We start from the raw sequence: 25511 nt of genomic DNA, 5'->3' as shown, positions 1-25511 counted from the left end.
GACAGACCACATCTGCCAACGTCTCGGCTGTCACTGCGACCTGCTCACATCATCACAGCATAGCTGACACGTGTGGGCTTTGGGACACAGGAACGCTGGGTCCGAACCACTTGTCAGACGGCACTAGGACCCAGCTGCGTGAGGGACAGAGACGGGGTTGGAGAACACTGTGTTCATTTACTATGGAAATGTTAACATTGATTCAAATTTCCCAAATAAGTTCCATTTTTTACCATGAAACGCAGGCTCTTTTAGAAGTACAAGGAACAAGGGATTGAGAGTGCAGAAAAAAAAATGCTTGTACATTTTTTAGTGATTTAAAATCCCCAAAGAAATGGCTGATTTGTTCATGTGTGATTTTAGTGTTCACACCAAAAATAACCAACACAGGTCTTACATCTTAAGCCATTTCGCCTCCTTGACTATAAAACCACTAAATTATAAAGCTGTGCTGATTTAACAGTTGTGATACTTTTTTGAATCGAAACAATAAAAATATATTTTATTCTAAAAAAACTATAATAAAATGTCATTATCATACTAGTCACTAAAGCAGAACTTATCAAAGGCCCCATAAAGACGTGTAATTCTTCCTGCAGGGAGACAACCATCAAAAACATGGAAGTTTCCTCCCCTGAAACTGATCGTGAATAATTTAAAACCCTTCCCAAAGCCACCTCATCACATCCCTAAAGAGGGAATATCACGAAGTTCGGGGAAACGTTACGACAGCCAATCACGCAGCTGGTGCAGGAAAAGCCGCACGCCCGGCACAGGACCACAGGCTGCCGGAGCTGGGAGGACGGGACCCGCCCTCTGGTACACAGCTTAAGCCTCAGTCTCCACCTCAGCGTCCAGGGGTTTCCAGGAGGCCACTGAACCCTTCGAAGGTCCAGGTGCAGCCGTGGTCATGTGTGTTGCTGCTGCTCCGAGTGCTTGTTACTGGCCCCACCTGAAAGTCACACGGGGATTTGAACCATGTGCCGTGACCCATTTAATAGCAGATTTAAATGCTGGGGGGGCGGGGGCAGGAGACGGCCAGGAGAGAAGCTCCCCGCTACTTCCGTTCCCCTTCTCTGGGATACGACAGATGTCCCTAGATGCACACTGCAGCCCGGCCACCAGCTGGGCATCCCAAGTGCTGTCCAGGCTGGTGTCTGAATTTTCATTTATTGATTTATGGACATTAGCTTCTTACTGGGTGCCATCTGCCGTGATCCTCTCAAAGAAGTACCCAAAAAAATGGCCACCAGCTCTCAAAGCGGAGAAACAAAAGCAGGCCACTTAGGTTCCTACGTTGTCCACTGGGAACAGGAGCCAGCCTGAGCAGTCTCCACGTGTCCACATGATCACCGTCACGAAGCCTGTGTACAAGCTACCCAGGAGGGTCAGACACGTCCACACTCACACAGAGCTGCAGTCAGGGCCCAGGAAGCGCCACAGGAGGGAACCGGGCCCCCACCGGGGAACAGCCACACGGCTGGGATGGCAGGAGGCTTGAGGGGATGACGTCTACACGGAGCTCCTTTGGGGAGGGCAGGAGAGAGACGCAGGCTGGAAGTGCAAAGGCATTCCAGGAAGGGCCAGAGAAGTGGGAAGATGCAGATAATGTTCAGGGGAGAGTGAGGGCCCCACCGATGCCGCTGGAGAGGGTCAAAGGGGAAGTCACGGTGATTATTGACGAAAACACACAGGCTAGGCTGTGGGCCCCCAGCCGCACACTGGTGACACTGAACTTCATTCTGTTGGCATTGGGAGAGCTGCCCTTGGAGCCGTCCCAACTCCGTGTCCAACTCGAGCTTCAGCCTCCAGTTAAAACCCTAGCCTCAGTCATTCCAGGGTGGGGGGCAGCCTGGCTTCCCAGCAATTGCTCTAGACACAGCAGTTTTGACCTGGGGCTTGAACACACTGCTCGCTCGGGCATTGAGCCATGGGAGAGAACATCATTGCTTTCTTAGGAATGAATGCCTGGCTGTGCTGCTAATGGGCTGTGCTGCCTCCAGTGGACGCTCAGATTTCCTAAATTCATTATATCCCTAGTTTTATAGTCCACCTTGAGTTGTCAATGCGGTTTAAGAGATGGTACACGAGTTGGCTGACCGCTGAGAAACGGGAGCGCCTGCCTCCCCAACCACCTCCAGCTAGGCATGAGCCACACTCCCAGGTTCCCAGCTGGAAAACGTCCACATGAACGCGCATCCTTCCCACGGAACCCATCTGTTGCAGGAAGGGCAGAGGGCGATGGGTGTTCCACAACCCCTGACCACCCAGAACCAGGGACGCAGACAGCAGACTGCAGCCTCCCCACCCACTCCCGGACCCTGTGGGCTCTCCTAACCCACGGGCAGATCACTCTCTTATAGGACGCAAAGTGTGCCCACAAAGTATACCCTCTACATATGCAGTTACGTGTGATTGTTGAACAGCCCAAGGAAACAGAGAAGAAAGGATGCGTGGTGTACAAATATGAAAAAAAAAAACAAGGCTTGGGCAGATCGAAGTGTCCACCTGCATTCACCAAGTGATGCTAAAACTCATGTTTGAACCTGTGCGTAATCATCTTATTGATCCTGGGGCAAAAGCTGGGTGGGGGCCAGATACCTGGCTGTGCTTCCTGTTTCTTCCACACACTAGCAAGCTGTTTAAAACTCTTGGAAACTCTGTTCTGTGTATCGGCAGATGGAACTAATAATTACAGTGGCTTCACAAGCTGTTGTAGGATTGGGGCAGGGTTCCCCAGCCTTGGCACTATTGGCAGCTGGGGACAGATAAGTCTTCGGTGTGGGGACTGTCCTGTGCATGGTAGGATGCTGGGCAGCATCACTGGCCTCTGCCCGGTAGAACCAGTAACACCCTCCTCCACCCGTTTGTGACAACCAAAAAATGTCTCTAGACATCACCAGGTGTCCCTGTGAAAACGACTCTCAGCCTCGTTTAAATTGGAGGACCACACCACGCTGGCTTTGTCTAAGCAACTGTTCCACTTTGTTGCGTGGTCCTGTCACCCCCATTCTGCCACAGAGCCGACCGATCCCTGTTTCTCGGGTCTCGGGCTCCAAGAGTCTTCAAATTTAGATGCACTGATGTCTCTTCTCTTTCATTTATACAACCTGAATATGTTTATATTAACAGCCTCACACAAAAGCCAGGCTTTTTCTTTTTCCTAAATAATGTGTATATTTACATGGAAAAGGCTAAAGCATTCTTGGATTGCTGGTTTTTAGCATCCATACTTATAGAAAACTGAGATTAATTGACATAAAATATGATATTAGATGCAGGTATACAACACAATGATTTGGTTTTTGTATGTATTACAAAATGAGCACCATAATAAGTCTAGATAACAGCCATCACCACACATAGCTGCCAACGTTCTTCTCGCGAGGAGAACTTTTAAGATCTACTTCGTTAGCAACTTCCAAATGCAGAACACAGTGTTGGTAACTAGTCATCATGCTGAACTTTACAGCTCCAGGACTTAGTACCTGGAGGTTTGTGCCTTTAGTTTTTAAATTATATCATGAAGTACAAATTTCCAATGATTAAAGTAGTCAGGAGGGGTAAAGTCCAGCACAGGGAACATAGTCAATACTGTTGCAATAACTATGTATGCTACCAGAGGGGTGCTGCACGTCTCTGAGTGATCACTTCGTAAGTTACATATAATTGTCTGCCACTATGCGGTGCACCTACCTGAAGCTGACACAATATTCTATGTCAGCTGTAAGAAAATGGGCTGTTGCCCCGGCCGGTGTGGCTCAGTGGATTGAGTGCCGGCCTGCAAATCAAAGGGTCACCAGTTCGATTCCCAGCCAGGGCACATGCCTGGGTTGTGGGCCAGGTCCCTTGGTGGGGCGGGCATGTGAGAGGCAGCCACACAGTGATGTTTCTCTTCCTCTTTTTTCTCCCTCCTTCCCCCTCTCTCTAAAAAATTTAAAAATTAAAAAAAAATCTCAACCTCAATAGTACTGTCTAGATTTCTTAAAAAAAAAAACAAAAAAACAAAAAACCTCACAGTGGTACTTCTCAGAGCCTTTTAAATGCTGAAATGCAACTCGAGCATCAAGAAGGTGACCCAGCATGTCTCCCTTAGCGCTCGGACCTCCCTGCGGCCGGCAACCCACCGAGCTGGTGCATAACACACTGGGCGAGCATGGCTTCCCGGGCTGTCTGCTGAGCCTGACGTGTGGTCCGATCCACTAGGGACAGACCAGAATGTACAGAACTTTGATTTGACTTGATTTTATATATTTTTAAAGATTTTATTTGTTTATTTTTAGAGAGAGGGGAAGGGAGGGAAAAGAGAGAAACATCAATGTGTGGTTGCCTCTCACGTGGCCCCCACTGGGGACCTGGCCGGAAACCCAGGCATGTGCCCTGGCTGGGGATGGAACCGGCCACCTTTTGGTTCACAGCCCGCGCTCAGCCCACTGAGCTACAGCAGCCAGGACGAACTTTGATTTTAAAAGAGGCAAACACTGCCGACTACCAGAACATGCTAAGAATCTGGGACTACTCAATGTCAAATATTCCCAATGCCTCCAAACCAGTGTGCTGTCTGTATTGATTTTTTTTTTTATTTTATTGTGATAAGAACACTATATGAGATTAACCCTCTCAACAAATGCTTAAGGGGACAATACATTACTACTGACGACAAGCAGAATGTTGTGCAGAGATCCATCCCCAGGGCTCACTCCTCTGGCTTAACTGGGAGCTCATTCCCTTTCATTAGTAACTCCCCATCCCTGCCCCCCCCAACCGCCCACCCTATCCCCCCCCCCCCGCAGCCATGTGGTGTGTACATCACTCACCCGAGACCCCTTCTCAGGAAAGCACTGGCAAACAGAGCGATCTCTTCCTGCACAAGGACTGGTGAACTTCTTTCCGCTCTGGAAAGGGAAGCATCAGACTCAGCGTACGGGAACCCATCCCCCAGCCGGGCACGCACAACATACCAAGCACCCCGGGTGTGCCTCAGTCATGAGAACGCCACAGTATTCTCTCTACCTTCGCGCCCATGAAGAGAAGAGGCTACTATTTATATTTAAGAAGGCAAAGACTTTTCCTTGTGGTTTGGAAATAAAGAGGGTTGATGATTTGCGACCAAGAGTGAACGTGTGTGTGAACTACGGTAAATTACCGCAAGCTAGGATTGTTAAATGGCTCTGAAGCCACTGTGCACTCACCAGAACCTTCTGCATTTCTCTCGCCTGGTAAGATTCGTTTACCGAACTGAACAATCTTAGAGTGCAAACTATGTAGTTAGGAAAATCGTAAGTGCACACAGTCTCTAATTTAAGTTATAAATCTGGGGTTTTTTTCCCCTTTACCTCCAAGGGCTGTGTCTCCCTCGTCGAGTCTCTCTTATGGCAATGCTGTGGGAAAAGCCTTGCACTTGGGGTTAAAACTGTTCTTTCTACAATTTGCTGATACTCCACGATGGTTCCTCGATGGTGTTTCTCAACCAGGAAGCTCCTGAACTTAAATAACTTGCCCCCTTTTCCCACTCATAGCTAACTTTTCTTCAACACTCTCTTTAAAAATCACTCTGCACTCACATATTTTCTTAACTTTAATGCTTCTTCCAAAAGCACACATGCACACACACACTAATTTGGGGAAAGTCAGTCCCTTGTTCTCACAAATACTCATTATCGATATCCAGAGTATCAGTCATTTCAATGCAAAAGTACAGTAACAGAGTGACTGTTTCATAGGTAGGTTCCTTCATGACAAACAGCCGCCATGGCGCAGTGAAATGAGCTCTGAGAATTCAGTCCCAGACCGGGGCTGAGGCCCGGGATGCAGCGGGGCTAAAACCAGCCCCAGGTGCTGGGAGCTAAGGGCGTTCACAGAAGTGTCAGAAAGGCATGACCTTGCCTGATCAGCCCTCACTGCGACATGCGTGTATTAACCACACACGTCTATAAGCTGATAATTCTCCTTAAATGCAAGGCTGTAAGCTTGTCTTTAGACCAGTGATTTGCAACTTTTTTCATCTCATGGCCCACATAATTACTAAAATTCTGCAGCACTCTGAAAAGTTATTATATTTTTTTGCCAATCTGACAAATAAAATAGGTGTAATTGTGATTCATTCATACCTGATGGCTATTGTTGTATTGGCTATTGTCATTTTTTATTTGATGATCTGAGGGAAAAGAGGTCAGGGCCACTGACTGAATAGTCAGGTATTGCATGTTTTACAAATTCTTGCGGTACACCAGTGTGCCGCAGCACACAGGCTGCGAATCGCTGCATTACAACAAGGTACAATGCAGAAACATAAAACAGTTAAACCGATATTCATAGTTCTGAAGGAAGTCACATATATGTATACATTCATACCTATGCAGGTACATAAGTATGTATGTGAATATATGTGAATACATATATATGTGTATATGTATATACACATATAGGATATATATGTATATGGGAAGGAAAGAAGTCTACCCAGCATCTTTTTTTTGCTTTTCAATCACATAATTTAGACCGCTTTTTTTTTTCAGAAAAAATCTTCTCAGAAACAATCCAACAGAAAATATCTTTACAATTAAGCATTAATAAAAAGACATCTTTATGTACAAAACTCTTAATGTGTTACTGAAAGTATATAAGAATTTAAACCTTGACAAGAGCCAAGCAATTAGATAATTTAAGTTAAAAACTACAGTTGAAGTTTCAGAAATATATGCCTCTTGAGCTTTGAGTAACATTGTTACCTATGATGCAGGAAAATTAAGTTCAAAAACCTGATTAGGTAAAAAAAAAAATTAAATAAATGCCCAGGGCCAGGTCAGGACAGCATGAAAACACCTAAAATAACTAGTCGGAATGGTTGGGTTCATTTAAGGTTGGGTTCATTATTCTGTGCTCAATGAAATATCAAAATAACCAGGGGAAAAAGAGAGTCAGTTGATTAAATGGCTTGGTAATAAAAGCAAGTTTGTTATTTTATTTTCGTTGTTTTTTTTTTTTACTTAATTGTGCCAAACATCACTGAGATGTTTGTAGCAAAATTACATTTCAGAGAAAAATCAGTTTAAAATAGATCATCAGATTCTAATAAAGAGACAGAAATAGTTGCATATAAAATTTTGACTTGGACCAATAGAAGAAAAATGCAAGAAGTGAGTTTAGTCTCTACAAAGCTCCTCTCCATTAGACACATCGCAATAAACGTCATTTGAAAAGGAGGAGGCATTTATAGAGGAAGAAGCTGCACCTCAAAAACTGATTATAAAAACCCATTAGAAGAAGATAAAGACTGTATCTCAGACAAGTCAGCATTCAAAGTATAATCCGCATTCCCTGGGGCTACACTGACAGTCTCTGAAACCAATGTCACTCTTCTTCAAAGAGAAGAAAGGAAATGCCACTGTCCATTTTATCACAGATTCTTTTAAATAAGTATTTATTGCACAGAAAATTCAAGAAAGTAAGTTATTACATGTGTACTTCTATTTTCTTTTTTGAAAAATAATGTGCACATGATTAAAAAAAAGTCAAATAGTGCACAGCAGTACAAAGGGAAAAGACATTTTCTCTCCATCTTGGCCCCCCATTCCTTCACCCAGAAGTAATCAAGCTCTTCACATTGGCGTCTGGGTGTTTATGAGCACATTCATGCAATCATCGTGTGTACACACACACAGACACATGCGCTTTTTTGGTGATTTTGGTCTTGTTTTATTTTTACCAAAATGGTATATTTCCCTGTGTTTTGCTCTTTTCATTTAATTGGATGACTTCAAAATCATGCCACAATAATACACTTGGCCATCTATCAGACAAAGTACTATAAGTTGTATAATTAGTCCTTCCTGATGGACATTTATGCCACTTCCTGAACAGGATCCTGGAACTGGTATTCTTGTACATGTGCTTTATGCACACATCAGTATAAATATGGATGATAAATCCCAAAAAGAGAAAGTCCTGTGTCAACAGGCAGGTGAACTTAAGATCCTGATGGGTAGGTTACCTCCCGTAGATACTGCAGTAATTTATGTCTCTACATTTAAAACTCAGCAACAGTATAAGCACTCTCTGTGAGAACTCTAGAATCTCTTGTGTACACAGGCTGCTAGGAGAACCCAGGACAATCTAGTTCGGGACAGTCTAGGTCAGGAATCAAATGCACTCATATGGAACATAAGAATAAAGGAAGTGAAATACAGGACTCTGTAAACTTTTATAATTAAAAAAAATACAAAAATAAACTCAGAAGTACCCAGTAAGAGAAGCAGAAAAAATCCACACACACATACTTCAGTGTGTTTCCATTTATTATTTCTGGTGATGTTCCCAAAGGCATGTGAACTAAGCTGAGCAAGTCTCATCCTTCCTTTAATCAGGAGAAAATGGAATCTTGGATAAATTGAGATACATCATCATCCGAGTGGAGAACCAAGGCATCTCATTTCTGAACACAAATGCCTTCTACTCCTGACTGGTAAGAAGAGGAGAATGGAAACTTCCTACTGGATTTGCTTTGAAAAGACCTATGATAAACGGCACCATAGACATTGGACTGGGTGGGTCTCAGCTGGAGAGGGTGGACAGACAGCAACAGGTTCACTGGAGTGATTTACACCAGTCCAGTCAGCTCAAGATTAACCTGAGTTACAGGCAGCCCATAGAATTTCCCAGAAACATCTGAGTTTGGGTTTTAATAACTTTGATTTTCAGATCTTATTACAGAATGTTCTAGGCTTATCTTTCTCCAGAGTTAATCTTACACTTCTTGATTTAATCTTGAAGGAGACCAGCTGCTTCCTGGCCCTCTCCAAAAGGCTTTTTAAGAAAGGTTATATTATAAAATAAAGAAATCTCCAATACCATTTAGAGGCAGTTTGGTAAGCAGTCTTGGCTGTAAAATATAAAAGAAAACTTAGAGCTCATCTAGTCCAACCCTTCATTTTACGGATGAGAAAACTGAATCCCAGGGACTGACCCGTTTAAAAGTATAACAAAAGCAATGCATTCAATAAAGCGAATTTTCAACATGCACTCAGAGCTCATCACTGTACTTACCCCGTATGCATGTTGCATAGAAAAGACGATAAGGATGACTGACCTACAAAGAAGCAAAAATTGCAGATGAATTTAAACTGTTTTCATGCAAACCAAACTACATAGATAGGGAATAAAGGAATTAATCCTAGAAAGCTTCCCTTTCTGTCCAATAGGCTGCTGTCACCAGCACATCATCCTCAGTGACAAGATAAATGTTGTCCCCTCCCTGGCTGTCTTCATTACTCTTCCCCTTATTAATCAGTCAGGAAGTGCTCGCAGCCATTTGGAGAGGTCCTCATGGTGCTGGGCACCATGGGGACCCTGAAGGGGAGACCTGCACGGACAGATGAGTGAAGGAAGGTGACTCTTGGGATGAAAACCAGAGAGGAGAGGAGGCAGCTTTGCTCAGGGACAGGGCACAGACAGTGTAGGCTGAATGACGTTAAGTGAAGCCAGCTGGAAGGAGGGAGGAGGGAAGAAAACCTAGTTGGACTGGGAGATGGGTTGGAAGGAATGGAAATAAATGGACTTGTTAGGGAAGAGTTAGGTAGCTTGGGGTCTTATAATTGAGGCAGAAATCCATGAGGGTAATATCATTATTACAGACACAGTTTAGCATAGAGAGATGAACCAAAGAGACCGCTATACGATCTGAATGACTCTCACATGCATATGTTGAAATCTTAACCCCAGTGTGATAGTATAATGAGACGTGGCCTTTGGGAGGTACTTGGGTCAAGAGGGTGGAGTCCTCATGAATGGGATTTGCGCCCTTATAAAAGGGACCCCAGAGAGCTCTCCCACCTTCTTCTTCCCACCACAGGAAGATACAACGAGCAGTCAGCGGTCTGCAATCTGGAAGAGGGCGCCCCCAGAACCAACCTTGTTGACACCCTGATCTCAGACTTTCAGGCTCCGGACCTGTGAAAAGTCAATTCCTGTTGCTTAGAAGCCACAAGGTCTGTGGTGTTTGTCACAGCAGCCAGAACTGACTGAGAAAACCACTCAACCTTCACATACATTTGCTTCAGTCTTATATTTGCCCCAGAGCTTCCATATCCACCCTTGAAACAGCTGTGATGGAGCTGGGAATTCCACTTATCATGTACCCAAGAGTGGGGGGCCAGGGGCCCCAGCCAGGGCCGTGGTTCCTCTGCCAGCCTTGTCCTTTGTTCTGCACAGAGTCATTTCCTACCTGAAAGCTCATGTCCTAGGTGGCCCTCCCTCTCCAGCCTCCCCTCCTTCCTCCAGTGTGCAGATGCTGGTCAACGCCACAGACGGCCACACAGCCACGCCCCTGGTGGGGCACTGGCTGGGCACTCACGTGCGTCTGCACTGAAGGCCCCCTTCTCCCAACCCCTCTAATCAAACTTATGATAATTCCCAATAAGGCCAGGCTGGCATTTCAGTAAATAAAGCAAGTCAATAAATTAAGAGAGTAAAAGAGGTGTCGAACACTGTAGGAAACTGTTTTGAATCAAGTTCAAGTATTTACAACTGTTGTTTGTTGAGTGAGTCCTTACCACTCGGGACATTTGTAAATAAGGATAGGCCCTATCTCCTCACAGTTTGGGCCTCCATATGTCGACTCCCATTAAAACTGTAGTCAGGGCACTTGTTTTCCACATTTTACCCAATGTAAACAGACTCGGAAATGTTGAATAATGCGCTGAAAAGGTTGCAGGCAGAGTGGCACTGAGGGGGAAGGGATGGCCCAGGTCAGGTCTGAATCCACCTACTGTCTCCATCTACCCTTTCCCTTCCTCCTCCTGCGGCTGCTTATGTTTTAAAGCAATGGTTTCTTTAAAGAACCTTTCACAATTAAGATACCCTCTCCAAATAAGCACTTCTGATAGATGCACCCTCCTCTCCTTCTTCATTGCCTACAATACATGCTCAGCAGCTTCAAAACTTCCTCTTGTTCACTATTTAGCATTTCTACACCTTTATGTGCAACGCGTTTTTTAGTCACTTGTCACAGTATCATATTTGCTTCCTACGGCTGCTGCAATACATCACCCCACACACTCAGCGGCTCAACACAATGCACATTTATTGTCGTCTGGTTCTGGAGGTCAGAAGCCCAAACCGGGTCTCACTGGGGACCACCAGGGGTCGGCAGGGCTGGGTTCCTTCTGGAGGGTCCAGGGGAGAATCGCTTTCCCTGCTCCGCCCAGAGTCCAGAGGCCGCCTGCCTCCCTCCGCTCCCACTCCCTCCCGGCCACCTTCAAAGCCGGCAGCGGTGGTGGCGGGGCAAGTCTTCCCCGGCAATATCCCTCTGACCTCCTCTGCCACCGTCACATCCCTCTCCTGACTCTCACTGTCCTGCCTCCTCCTTGTACTTCTAGGGACCCTCGTGTTTACACTGGGGCCACTCTGGTAATCCAGGATAATCTCCCCCTGGAAAGGTTAGCTGATGAGCATCCTTAATTCCATGTACAGCCGTAAATGTCCCTGGCCAAGAAACACAACATATTCACAGGGATTAGGCTATGGACATCTTTGGGGTCATTCTCCCACCTACTACTCTCATGAAGTGCATTGTCCTAACTCTACGAGGTATAGGGACTCTGTTGCTCTGGACATAGAGGATGGTTTTTGCTATTCAAACCCAGCGTGTGAGAGCAAGAATCTGCAGCCTTTCAATGAGCATTACCTACCCAGTAGGTAAGATTATGTGGGTGCAATTCAGGAAGAGGAGCAAGGATCCATGTTTAACAATAAAAACAAGTTGCACGATGGCAGGCATAATCCACAGACTTCTGGAACCATTTGGCTTTTTGACCCAGGAAGCATTAGTATAATTCACACGCACAGAACCGACATCAAGGAGACATTGTTGAATGGAAGTCCTGAGGACACTCACCAGTGGTTTGTGGCCAAGGGCTTGATCCACCTGAAAGCGCACCTGACTAACTCCATGCGCGGGGCTCACTGCACAGACGGCCTGGGTCCTTCCGAACAGGTCTGTCGGGCCGCTCCCCTCCTCCGGACCGCCCGCCTCATGAGTGAGGCGCTATGTCCTGGGCTTGTGGTCTGTCCACAGTAAATACAAACATCTCTCTTAAAACACAGCAAGGATTACAGTGTAAGTACTTTCCTTATTCATAGTGATGAAACATTTTCTGGGAGAAAACCACAATGTTTTTTGACATAACCTTTCCTCAGTGATGGTCAAACGGAATAAATATCCATTTTTATTCTTAGAAATAAAAATATTCTCAAATTCTTTATATGTCAAATGTATTTTTGAGAAGTAAAAAGATCTATCTCTATATACATATATACATAAAATGCTTGCATAAAAATGATTGCTTCATTTCTCTCAGTGGAATTTTCTGCTATGTAAACTTTTTTCCTGCAAATGTAAACTAAAATTCGAGTGCTTTTTTTTTTTTACTCTTTGAAGCTAGGAAAGGCACCCTCTAATTTAGAAATACATATTTTTCATACATGCACCAAATATATAAAAAATATTTTACATAAAATGATACAACTAGTGTGGAAACATTTTGGTAGCTCCTCAGAAAGTTAAACATAGAGTTCCCCTCTGACCCAGCGATTCCACTGCTAGGTATACAACCGAGACAGTTGACAGTATAGGTTCACACATAAACTTATACATGAATATTCATAGCAACATCATTCATAGTGCTATATTCTTACAAAACACGTGGCCATACAACGAAATGAAGCAGTGATAGATGCTACAACATGGATGAACCTTGAACACATCGTGCTAGGTGAAAGAAGTCACATGCTGTATGATTCCATGTATGTAAAATATCCCAAATAGACAAATCCAAAGAGACGGAAAACAGATGAGCAGTCCTCAGAGGTTTGCAGAGGGATAATTGGGAGGGTCCAGGTCTCCTTTGGGGTATGAGAAATGTTCTGGAATTGGTGGCGATGGTTGCACGTTATGAATATACTAAAACCCACGGAATGACAAACTGTAAGAGTCAACATGGTGAATTTTACTTGGTGAACTTTATCCCAATAAAAAAGAAAGACTATTTTGGCTCAAAGGACTCTGTACTTTGATAAAAGATCTTCTTGGCTCACAGAATGGAAATGCCTCATCTTAAAAACTCGGGCTTCTTTGACAGCAGTACCTGTGAGGGCTGGGTAGAGAGAAGAAAACTGGGAGTGTTGAGTATTATAAGCTATTTATAAATTTCTGGATGAAAATCTGAATAAACTAACTCAGTGCTGTATCTATGGGAGACTAGTTTTCTAAGTAAGTGGGAGAACAACATTCCATGATGCTGTTTCAACATCGACAGAAACAGAATCACTTGGAGTGCCTAGACCTTTTCCCATTCTTAAATCCATTGTTTTAAATAAGTACTTTTTTAAATTGCACTCTAGAAGCCAGTCTCAATAAAATAAACTGTTGTTTGGGAAAGAGTATACAAATTCATTTGCATCATTTAAAATGTACTTGATATTTTAAACAAATAGGAAACACCATCAAAAATCGAAGAAAAACAGACAGATGTTTGCATTTTGACCTCAAAACCAATACAATAAACAATGCAATTACTCTGTATGCATAACTGTTATAAAAGGCACACAAAGGGGGATTTTATTAAAATCGAGTGTTGCTATGGTCACCTTTCAGAGTAAGACTGCCCTACCATGAACGATGGTCCTAACACCTAGGAGTTTCTTTGTACATTTTGATCAAGTTGCTGGATGACTGGATGGCTGGCTGGGTGGGTGCTAGATCTGGAGAGACCCCACTGGTCTCCCCATTAGTCAGCGGGACTGCCCAGGGTGAAGGGACACAGACTAACAATGAACAGACACACCTGTACAGGTTGTGCCCAATGCATTCTCATCACTGTGCACTCATCATATAAGCTCTGTGACCATGGGGATGTCACCATTTTTATTCACAGCTTTGTCCCCTGTGCCATACTAATGCCTGGATATAGTAAGTGCTCAATATTTATTCGTCAGATGAACAGACTTACGAAACATATTTGGGACCTTCAGAATGTGAATCAAATATGTTTAATAGGGAAGGTAAGTGAGGCCGTCACTTTGAATTACTGTGCGGGAGTGGGGGAAGGGAGGTGGAGAGGAACCATAAGAGCTCTGGGCAAAGTGAAGACCAAGTGACGTTTACTGACATATGTAGGGCTCTTTGCTAAGTGCTGCTCACATCAAATCCCTTCGTTCCTGCCACAATATAGTAAGAAAAGTTTTCTCCGTTGTACAGGAGAGACAGCTGGATTAGTGTAAGTCATTTGTGCAAAGCGGCAGAGCTAATGAACGGCCGAACGGACTCCAACACGCATCCCTTCCCCCACACGACGCCCAGCACGGCAGTCTTCACACGTTTCTGTTCTCATGTTCCCGTAAAAATCTGAAAAACCTCTGCACACCACCTCTTCTTTTTTTTAAGTTGGTATCTACAAACTTTCACCTTCTGTTTCAATAGCTGCCAAGAGTGTACTTTGGAAGATTGGGAATGGTGACCTATGATAAAACCGCTGCAGAACCGTCTCAGGCGCGGCCTGCGAGTCAGGACACCATGGCAATCGGTCTGCACTGCCGTCGGCTTGCACTGTCTGCACCCGAGTTCTTCAACAGTGGGGAGCTTCACCGCGTTTTTCTTCTTGGACTCATATTTCTGTTCCCTGTCCCACACACATCTTAGTGCAATGTAACGTCACATTTGAAACTCATGTTGATCACCCTACCATATTTCTCTGCAACAAAAATATGTATGGAAATGAAATATTTTTATATCCTATGATCACAAACTTCTGTTTTAGAAAACATCCTTTTCTCCTGGATTGACTTATCATTGTGATGATTAGCAGTATGTAATTCATCAAAAACATAAATGAATTTAAATTGCAACACAAAATTTACAATTATTAACAATTAAAAGTGAAATTTTATTGGAGTTGTAGTTGGCAATAAACAAATGGGGATTTTCTGTTTCTCCCTAGGTTAATAATACTTCTTCCTGGAATGAGACAGGTTCAGCAACAATCCTACATCCACTTTAACTTTTAAAGCTGCAAATTCTAATAAAACTTATGCACAAAAATAAGACGTTGTGGCCCTGGCTGGTGTGGCTTAGCAGACTGAGCACTCGCCTGCGAACCAAAGGGTCGCTAGTTCGATTCTCAGTCAGGACACAAGCCTGAGTTGCAGGCCAGGTCCCTAGTTGGGGGCACGTGAGAGGCAACTGCACATTGATGTTTCTCTCCCTCTCTTTCTCCTTCCCTTCCTCTCTGTCTGAAAGTAAATTAAATAAAAATAAATAAATAAGAAGAGGTTGTGAATGAAAGCCATTTGTTACACAAATGTCATCAGTGGTATACCAAAAGCAGTAAGGAATTGATCACCCAGAACCATGTGGAGTGATCTTTCAGCTGCTACGTCTTCCTTCCGCTGTGATGACACAGACGCTGGGGACCGCCGGGTCCAGGGGATGTGGAGCCCGGGAGTAGAACGCTTTCCGTTCTCAACACTTGCGTTTACACTGCACGTCCTTTGGCCCCACACACAGTTCTTACGCACTGAGCAAAGCAGGGCGGTAACACTGGGGATGGATGGGGGTAAGGGAGTGGGGCAGGGGTATGTCTTTCTTTTAAAAGGTAGGGGAAGGACAGTTGTAAAAGGGGAGCTGAGAATCTGGACCGAAGGCCCATTTTCAGATAGAACAATTCTAAGAGAGACCATCTATAGCAGTTGAGAATCTAGAAATTGGTTCCTTTATTTAATTTTCCAAGCTGCTTGCATAACTTTTAAGAACCTTTCTGTCCCTTGAAAGTCCATGTACCTCAGTTTGAAGACCTCTGCTTTGAATGAGCTGCCAAAGGTAAAAAAAGGAAAAAAAAAACCCTCCCTTGTTCACCAATTCACCTGGCGCAAGCCTCAGAAAACTGTGTGCTTACCCCACGGGTCTGCCTGGGAGTCCAAAACGAGCCACGATGCAGTCTCGCAGGCTTTGTAACCGTTCTCCTGCCTGAGACGCAGCAGCAGCCCATCACCCGACCAGCCGGACACTGGGGACGTCACTGTGCATCTCGCTCTGCACTTCACCAAACGCTGCCCCACGTGTAATCCACAACCATCTGAGGACTTTCTCTGTCCCCACAGCTCGTGTTAAGAGCATAAAAACCTTTCTCTCCATCAGGCTCGTGGCTGCACCACACAGAAACACCGTGCCATGCCAAACAGCCTCCCTCCAGACTCCCATCTCACAGGCGAATGGCCGTCATCGCGTGAGATGGGCTGAGGCAGTGTGACTCCAGTCCCTGAATACCCTGGCTGGTGTGGCACACTGGGAGGGGCATCATCCCGCCAAGCAAAGGGCCACCGCTTTGATTCCTGGCCAGGGCACAGGCCTGGGCCGTGGGTTCCGTCCCCAGTCAGGCGCACACGAAAGGAGCCAATCCCCATGGATGTTTCTCTCCCTCTCTTTCTCCCTCCATCCCCCTCTCTCTAAAAATAAATAAATAAAACACTTTGAAAAGAAAGTCCCTGAACGATCCAAAGGGCTTTGCCGTGAACACATGTGCAAACTGCAGCTTTAGAAGACTGCCTGTCTAGGGAGCTCACACAAACGTTCCGTGCCTCTCCGAGGCCAGGGTTTCCTCTGCCAACCGTGCTCCACGGAGAACATGGAGCGTATCTGCACAGTGTATAGAGAGGGAGTGCTCTCTGTGCCCTGGGGCACCTGAGCCCTGTCAGCCCCGCTAAGTGGGGTGTGGCCAGGTTTTTGTCACTTGATCTTGTCTCCCCAGCCCCATGGAAAGGTTGGGGGTGACCCATGTCACCCAAGGCTTGGCTTAGTGACATAGAACTCCAGCTCTGGGCTGGAAGATGGTACCAAAAGATAACCCGGATCAATCCTCTTGGAAGGCCAAAATTAGGAAACACAGAGAAGAAACAGGGATGAGGGAGGGAAGGATGCAGCCAGGCATGCGCTGAGGTCCAGTGGGGTGTTAGAAGGTGGGGACAGGTCACGTCAAAGTACAAGCCTGAAGTTAGAAAAAACAGATAGGCAGAGTAATCATAACAAGTTGATTTCAAGAGAAGAAAATGCAGAAGGGTAGACAGAGGGTCTCACGAGAGGATGAAAGACTAGCTCATTCCCGAGCGCTATTCCTGGGGCAGTTTGAGAGTCAGTTCCTGTAATCTGAGCAAACTGACCTGTGCAGACGGTCCAAAGGCCATGACTTATCAAGGAGCCGTCTTGGGCGCCCCCATCAGAGGGAAAGCGAACATAAGTGTCCCAGGCTTTTGACATCCCCTCTCTCACCAGCCCCAGTGAGACCCACAGGCGCTGTCCCAGTGTGTGCTCACACCAGTGACATCCAGCATGTATGGTCAGGGAGTGTCACTGTTCTCCTCTGCCGGCTCCCTGGAGTCCTTATTTATTTATTTATTTATTTATTTATTTTTATTTCTTATGAAAATCCTGGATCCCTGTTCCACTGGGACTCCTTGTGAGTCTCTGCCCCATGTTTTCCAAATGCTAGATCTGGGAACAAGATCTGAGATCTTCCAAATCACAGTCTCCACCAGGGGGGATTTGTTTTCCCTGCAACCCAATCCTGAAAAGAAGTGCACTCTGCTGGGGTTCTCATCGATTGGGAAATGGGGGTGGCCAACGGCCAAGATTGGGGGACCTGATAAACAGGAGGCTGAGCATCAGACTCTTCTAGCCACAAAAAGTAGCAGAAGTATAATGTCTTCTCTTTCCCCAAGTAACATTAAGTCTTTGAGTTCTTTTCACTAATAATGTTTTTGTTCTTTCAGAAAAATAACTTTCTATTAACTTCGTGACTACATGTTCTTTCCTTTTAACCTTCTGACACTGAACTGTCTGAAGATTCTCTGAGGCTCAATTTTTGTAACGGTTTGAACACCTACTTGTATATATCTTTATCTTTTCAAAATAGAAGTCCTAAAGGCTCATATTTTGCAAAGAAATAAGCAAAGGGCCTCAAAGTTTAGGAAAAGTACCCCCAGATAAAGACCGGCATGGCCTGTCTACCTCACAGGCCAACACCTTTCAAGGTTTACACTTTCCTTGTTAAGAGATTACCCAACCTTCCCTCAACATATAAGCCGGTTGCTTGGTTTTGCTCTTTCTAAGATCCCCTATCTTCCTGTTGACTCTCTCTGCAGTCTTTCAAAGACTTCAGGTGAGTTGGAGCTTTTTAGCAAAATCAGTCAATTCCATCTAAACTCACAGGATTTTTAAAGCAGGTCATGAATCTGGGTGGTCCATAGACTACTGGAATGTGGCTACAGCTTCATAGTCTGTAAGAAGCAACAGGGAAAAACTTGAAAACTACTCAAGCAAATTCTTGAGAATGACTCTGAGTTCCAACTTGACTAGAATGCTGCTGGATTAGGGCCAAGCCCACTCCACCCCCCTCCTCCTTCCCTCCTGGTCCGGTTAAATTGTCTGAGAGTGCTGCAGCGTCCTCAGTTGACTTTGGAGTTGAGTTTGCTAGTCTGGGGCCCACTGGACCATATCTTAGCTAATCCACCATTCTGTCAATATTGGCTTTTCTTATCATGCTGTCCTTTGCAGTCTCTTCCCAATATCAACAGAAAAATGTGACATCATAATAATGTTACCACATGGGAATGACATAGAAGTGATAAATGCTCCAAAAATACACGACTAATTTTCAAAACCGGATGAGCCCTTTACCTCTAACTGAAGAACGGCATTCTTGACTCAGAATGCCTCGTGTCTCTTGCTAAAAACATGAAAGCCCCAGGTTTCTCTTGGTCTGTGATTTTCCTCTCTGAGCAGGGCTAGAGTGACTCTATCAGAAGTCTCTGGACCTTTCCTACCTCTGGGAACTGCCTTTGAGTGAACCCAGGTAGTGATACCCTGGGACCCCACCAGACAAGGCCCATTCCCCACCACAATGTGAGGTTAGCAATTATCTGCCTCTGATGACTTCTCCTCTCCTCTATAGAGACTGGCTGCCTTCCTCCCTGGGTGCCAGTGCTCTCACGGTGAGGGAAGAAAGCAGGGCTCTGGAGTTAGGAAGACTTGTGATAAGATCTTGATCCCTTAGCAGTGTAACCTTGAGCAAGCTCATAAATCCTCTGGGCTCTTCATTTCTCAGCACGGAAAATGAATGCCTGAGAGAACTGCATGCGTCTAACTCTCATGCAATGCGACTGCCTAGTGCAGTGCTTGCCCTGTGGGAGCAGCTTAATAAATGTTTATTTCCTTCCTTTCCAATTCATCATAGAGACAAAAAGAGGTCCCAAATTTTAAAAAACAATGTTTTAAAAGATTTTACTTAGTTATTTGTACAGGGAGGGAAGGGTGGGGAAAAAGAGAAGGAGAAAGCATCAGTAGGGTCCCTCTTGCCACACCCCCAACTGGGGACCTGGTCCTCAACCCAAGCATGTGCCCTGACTGGGAAATGAACCAGCAACCTTTGGGTTTTCAGGCCAAGTGCTCAGTGCACTGAGCCACACCAGCCAGGGCTGATCTTGGACCTCGATCTGAAAACACAAGTAACTACACCAGACAGACTGCGGGGGAGGTTCCTGGGGTGGAGGGAACAGCAAGTCCAAAGATGTGAGTGAGCCTGAGAAACACGGGACGACACAGGAAATCTTTTAAAAGTTGATTTTGGACCACCCTATTCCATGAAGTGTAAACAGTACTGTAAAGGCAAAGAAAAGCTTCCGCAAGCTTTAAAATAAGCAAGCATGCAATGGGCATTACTAACGGTCACCAAATACTCCCAGCTCTCTTTCCAGGCGTGTGGTAGATTTCATTTCCCCACCACTCACAAAAAGGAAGCATGGTCACGTGACTGCTTTGGCCAATGAAATGTGATTGGCAGTCGTAAGCATCGCACCTGCTTGGAAGCTTTTAGAGAGGTGTTTGATTTGTCACGTTCTCCTCCCCCGCCGTGGGGATCAGAGAAGAACACATGCAGCAGGAATTTCCAGGAGGTTCCTGAGAGGCTAATATAAGCAGAGCCCCCCACTTTCCCACTTCCCTACATCCTATGATGAGTATGTCGTGACAATGGAGGGGAAAAAAGTCCTGTTACTGTAAGACCCTGAAATTTGAGGACTGTTTGTAATTGCCCCCAAAGCAACCTAACCTTTCTGATACCATGTGCAATTTTAAGTGGCACTCGGACAATAATGTAGAAGATGGATTTCCCGGTACAGAACTTGCAGCGGAAGTTGCTCTAATCCACAGATGATCAGGGCAGGCAGGAGGCAGGGCCGTGAGCTTAGAGATACAGTGAAAGAATCCGGAGATGCTACGGCAAGAACCGACATGCGTGATGGTGACTGAGGTTCTAAAAGGACTGGGGAGTCAACTGTTCCAGAGGTGTTGAAAGGAAAAGGCTCTTGAAAGAAGAGGAATGACTACAAGGGGAGATGAAGGAAAACAAGATCAATTTAAAAATTAATTAAGATTAAATTTAACCTCTTAAAGAGACTAAAGAAGCTACAGGAAGCCCGGCAAAGTACAGCTCACCAAAAGCAGAAGTATACCCCTGTACTACAAAGCCTCTAGAAAGATCATGAACTTTGTAAGAAAACAGACCTGCATGTGAATCCTCAGTGAATTTGTCCAATCACCCAACTTCATTCACTCAGCAAATGTAAAGAACTTCATTCACTCATTCAATAACAGAGCACCAGCCACGCCCCTGCCTTACCGGGGCTTACATTCACACGCAGGGAAATCAACTCCACATATTTCAGCACCGTGCAGAAAACAGACATATTGTGGTGATAAAAATGGGGAGGGGAGGGGCAAAAATAATAATATAGGGCTTTTCCAAGGCAATGACCACTTCATTTCTTTTTCAAAACCCTCACTTGGAACCAGAGTGAAAAGTAGAGAGCTCTGTGTCCTTTGTGTGTACAACATGAACTGACCTCACTTCCCTCGCTTTATCAAATTTCAAGAACCAACTGCGAAAAATCAAACCTCTTGACCCCAAGATGATTTTTAAAAACCAATAACCCTGACTAGCACCACCTCGTGTGCATGCCAAACATTGCACTAAAGGAGGGTGTGTAGGTGTGAAGTGGGAAGGTGAGGAGTGGGTGGGTGAGGCTGGCTGTTAGACACGCCACTTCTCCAAGCTGAATGTGCTGGTCAGTCACCTGGAGACCTTGGTGAATGTAGCCTCTCATTCAGTGGGTCTTGGGTGGGGCCTAAGAGTCTGCATTTCTAACCAGCTCTCCAGGATGCCAAGCTGCTGCTCCCAGAAATGCCAAGAAGCAAGTTCTAGATGCCTTAATAGTTCATTGACTTCAAGGGAGCAAGGGAGGTGTGCTTGATCCTTTCCTGTAGAGCTGAGACGAGCATCTCCGTCTTGTGCCACCATTTCTCCTCCACCTGGTTTTCCTTTATGCAACTGGAGGACCAAATTCTCCTATTGATTGTTTTGTGAAGACCCTGGACAAAAGGCTTGTACCGGATCACCACATTCTTTCCCTACATCTCCTTGAGATGGGTACCATGATTATGCCCTCTGTGCAAAAGAGACGCTCCCAGCCCAGAGAGGTTAGGTCAACACTGTGAAGTATGGAAAGGACTCAAAATCCAGAGCCTACTGCAGAGACCCAGCTCTTAACCACGCCTCCTCCTTACTGTATGTACATCACAAGTGTCCCTCCTGCTCTGCTGTGGCATCAGCAGTGACCTGCCATTGACTGCTCCTCCCATTCCAAAGGTGATAAAACCAAGATGGGTCTTTCATGAAAACAACTTGGTTTCAGGGAAAACGAATGAAGGTCCAAACTGAGAAATCTGGAGTTCAGCAAAAAGAAGGAGCATTTAACACTAACTTCGAGGGGCTTTTCCCCAGAGGAAGTAATGTCATTTCATGCAAGATGTTCATAAGCCCCTCAGAACTCTTGGGCACTGTTATTTCATCCACACAGCAGTTGCTGTCCTATCTAACCAGGATGGCGGGAGAAGGTTCCATAAGAAGGTCCCTGTCAGTAGGAAGACGCTGCTGCATGACACCTTGTAACATGTGTGGCCTGGGCATACATAAGTCCTATTAAAGAGTTTAACATATTTTAATGGATATATAATCTTAATAACTATAAAATATTTGATTATATGATTACTTTATAATAATACAATAAATCTTAATAAAGATTTAATAATAAAAGTACGGTTTATTATTCTCCTAGGAAGAGACCCTGACTCAGTGCATCTAACTTAACCGAAATAGGCTCATAAAACAGTGGCCCTCACACTTGGTTGTACATGGAAGTCTCTCCAGGGAGCTTTAAAACAAACTGATACCTGAGTCCTACCGCTGGACAGTCTGGTGTAATTGGTTTCAGATGAATGAGGCACCAGGATTTTTAGAGGATCCCTAGGAGATTCTAATGCATAACCGCAGTTGGCAATCACAGGCCTAAAAAAACAGAGGGAAGACCATAATATTCACTCTACAGCCAAAAAAAAGCTGGGGTGTATCTTCATTCACCCACTGTCAGGCTTTTGCCCTCTGACACAGGTCTAGTCCAGTAATAGAGTAGACCCCATTCTAGCTGCAAGCAAGTGGTTTTCCTGAATGAGGAACCACACCACATATTTCACACTTGGTGTCTGGCGACCAGCTACTGCAGATGCCAGCAGCGCCACTCCCAAGCAGGAGTTCTCAGCCTCAAGATGAATTCAGGTGGTCTGTGAACCTGATCGGAAGCAAAAGCTGCACCTCTAGCTTCACTCACTGTCCTGGAAGTTCAGTATAGCCTTCCGTTATGAAGGCAACACACCATGATAGTATTGGCAGAGCCTGAGAGTTTGTAGCCACTGGTATTTTCATGTCACATTTCAGTTTTGCATCTCTCACCACTTTGAGACTAAAGTTGTTCTCATGGAGCTGTTGTTAGGCCCAGATGTTCCGTGCAATATTCACGATGCATGTCTGTTGCTACCTCATGGCTTGACCACTTTAGTAATGGTACACCAGTAAAAGTAACTCTGATTTACTTGTATGTACCTAATAGCATTATTCTGAGAAGGGTCTAAATGCATCCTCAGAGCCAACGTGGCCAACTGGTGCAAGAAGGGGCACCAGCCCTCCTTTGAAGAGAGCGCCCTAACAAGCCAGATAACTGCACGTTTGTATCCAGGCCACCGCGACGAAGGGCACTCTCGGGAGGGAGACACCCAGGACAAAGTTGGCTCTCGGTTTCCCCTGCATTTCCGCAGATAAGATCCAGCCTGAAAAGCCAGTTCAACGCAGCAGAGAATAGGATGGGCATTCTCTTTCCCCTCAGCTGCCTTTTGCTCTTGGCATGTCGCAGTGCCCAGACTGCCAGGCTGGTGGTAACTTAAGCCTCCAAATTAATCAAAACACAGCGCCCAGTTCAAGCCCAGGCAGACAAGCTCGGGAGCCAGACACGTTCTCCTCTGGTGACCCTGAGCCCCAGCTCCCCAGCCCCACCCGCCACCCCGTGCGCGCGCGCCCCACCTGAGATGCCAGGCCTTCTCCACTGCCCCCCCCCCCACCGGCAGATGCCCCAGGCTCGAGGGCAGAGGTTGCCCAGCCTGGGTCACGGGCGCCTTACCTCCGGGGGCCGCCCGCAGCGCCAGGGGCCGCCTCATCGCCAGCCCGCAGGGCGCACACCTCCAGGCTCTGCTGCGCCCAAATCCAGGAGCGACTCAGCCGCCTCTCTCTTCACCACGCCCTCCCGGGCAAGTTCAGCGGCTGCAAGTTGGAGGCGGCTTGTAGAACGGGAAAGCAGCGAGATGGCACCGCCGGGAGCCGGAGCCAGCGGGCCCTCGGAGTGCCCACGCCCGGCGCGCCTCCCACTTAATCTGGGCACGGCCGCTGGCCACTCCCTCCACTTCGCTCTGCCGCCTCCCCATTGCGCACCCCCAAAATTCTCCACCTCCAACCCGCAGCCCCCTTGCTCCGCCTCGCCTCCAAGACCTTGGGAGCATCACTTCCTTAACCCCTAACCCTGGATCCTCGCCCACCTGCCCCACGGGCGCGCAGCCCTTTCTTGCCTCCTGGGCACGACGCCCAGGTCGGAAGGACATTGCCTGGTGAGTTGAAGGGGAGGTGGGACGAGGGCGGGACCTGAGCCACTTCTTCCCTCCCTTGGAGCCACAGTCAAAAAGCCTCGGTGGGGAGGGACGGACAGCGCGGCTGAGCCCTACAAAATCCGCCCCCGACCGGTTGGCAAGCCGGGCTTCACAGCCGGACTCCGCAGCCCGAGCCACGCGAGGAACGCGGTGGCCGGGGAGCCTGCAGGTACTCTCGGCGGGCGCCCATCATGTGCCCCCGGACGGCGCGGAGGCTGCCCGCGCTCCTGCTGCCGCTTCTGCTGGTGCTTTTGCTGGTGCTTTCAGCGGCCGTGCCCGCCTCGGGCAAGGTGAGTGCGGGGCGGCGCCACTCCCACCCCAGGGCAGTTCAACCCCACCCAGCGGGGCGCGGTCCTGGAGACCTTGCCAGGTGGATGCGGTGGCTGCAGGCTCCACGCAGGTCGCTAGGCCGGCAGCGTGGGGACGGCAGCGTGGGGACGCGAACAAGCGACGATACCTGGGGAACAGGTGGACTGCGCCGGGCTGGAGGGAGAGGCAAAGAGGAAACTTGTAGCATCATCTAGGAGTCAGGGATGGGAAGGGCAGACCTCCGAAGATAGATGATACATAGATAGATAGATAGATAGATAGATAGATAGATAGATAGATAGATAGATAGATAGATAGATAGATAGATAAAGATAAGATGAGGGTAAACAGATAATCTCTGGGTGAATAACTGACAACACCGGATATGGAGACACCGAGGGCACCCACGTTGGTGAACCAGAACAGGCGACCAGCGTGTCCTGGCAGAGAGCACTCGGGGCTGGCAGTAGAAACCCGAGCAAGAGTCCTGGCCCTGCCACTTCGTACTGAACCCGCTGCCCTCTCTAGGGCTCGGTTTCCTCACCCACATTTGTCCTCCGGTGTTCAGGCCCTGTCCCTGAGAAAAGCAATGCCATCTCTGAGTTGTTGACAGCACCTTAGAAATGGACCTCCTGTGTGTATAAATTAAGCCACTTTCATTTCCATTAGGAGTTTGAAAGACCCCCGATCCATTTAAATCCGTCCCCATGTTTCCAATTCTTTGCAATTAAAGATGAATTGGGTGTCCTCAAAACTGCTGTGGCTCCCAGAGTTGAGGTACATAACTTTAACTTGTGGAAATAGAATTTAACTTTTCAGGTTCTTTCTGTGATATTTACATTTAAAAATTTAACTTGGAAAATAATTAATTTGGGGGGCAACACAGTTATGTTTCATTTCCAAGGATGAAAGGATGTTTTACAAATTTTATGATTGCTTATGATCAGAAGTCAATAGTCACATGCATACGTGAAAAGTCTTGAGAGCCCTTGGCCACACGTGATCCAAGTATTTTCCTAAGTAGGGCGCCACGTGGGTACCTGAAGCGTCAAGGAGGAGCCCTTTGTAACGT

At 46.3% G+C, this 25511-nt stretch overlaps 2 protein-coding genes across 6 annotated transcripts in view; one reads left to right on the top strand and one right to left on the bottom strand.

The window, feature by feature from the left end:
* LOC123828626 (collagen alpha-4(IV) chain-like) overlaps positions 1-23926 on the bottom strand; it is a 123110-nt gene extending 99184 nt beyond the window's left edge. For 3 of the 4 annotated variants that reach the window (XM_045853711.1, XM_045853721.1, XM_045853712.1), the window contains exons 1-4: positions 23611-23926; positions 11894-12063; positions 9046-9088; positions 4818-4895 (exon numbers count right to left, since the gene is read on the bottom strand). In XM_045853711.1, the coding sequence (XP_045709667.1) occupies positions 4818-4895; positions 9046-9088; positions 11894-11949 (177 nt within the window). In that variant the 5' untranslated portion in view covers positions 11950-12063; positions 23611-23926. The remainder of the gene's footprint in view (positions 1-4817; positions 4896-9045; positions 9089-11893; positions 12064-23610) is intronic. The other variant, XM_045853715.1, reaches the window with a different exon arrangement.
* A 245-nt stretch (positions 23927-24171) lies between these two features.
* The window catches only part of LOC123828663 (collagen alpha-3(IV) chain-like), a 127981-nt gene continuing 126641 nt past the window's right edge, over positions 24172-25511 (top strand). For both annotated transcript variants that reach the window (XM_045853732.1, XM_045853738.1), the window contains exon 1: positions 24172-24420. In XM_045853732.1, the coding sequence (XP_045709688.1) occupies positions 24322-24420 (99 nt within the window). In that variant the 5' untranslated portion in view covers positions 24172-24321. The remainder of the gene's footprint in view (positions 24421-25511) is intronic.

Source organism: Phyllostomus hastatus, unplaced genomic scaffold (assembly GCF_019186645.2).
Source record: "Phyllostomus hastatus isolate PE091 unplaced genomic scaffold, TTU_PhHast_1.1 phas_contig_137, whole genome shotgun sequence".
In the NCBI taxonomy this organism is placed as follows: Eukaryota; Metazoa; Chordata; class Mammalia; order Chiroptera; family Phyllostomidae; genus Phyllostomus; species Phyllostomus hastatus.
Note: the sequence above shows the minus strand (reverse complement) of the source record. Positions and strands in the feature narration are given on the sequence as shown.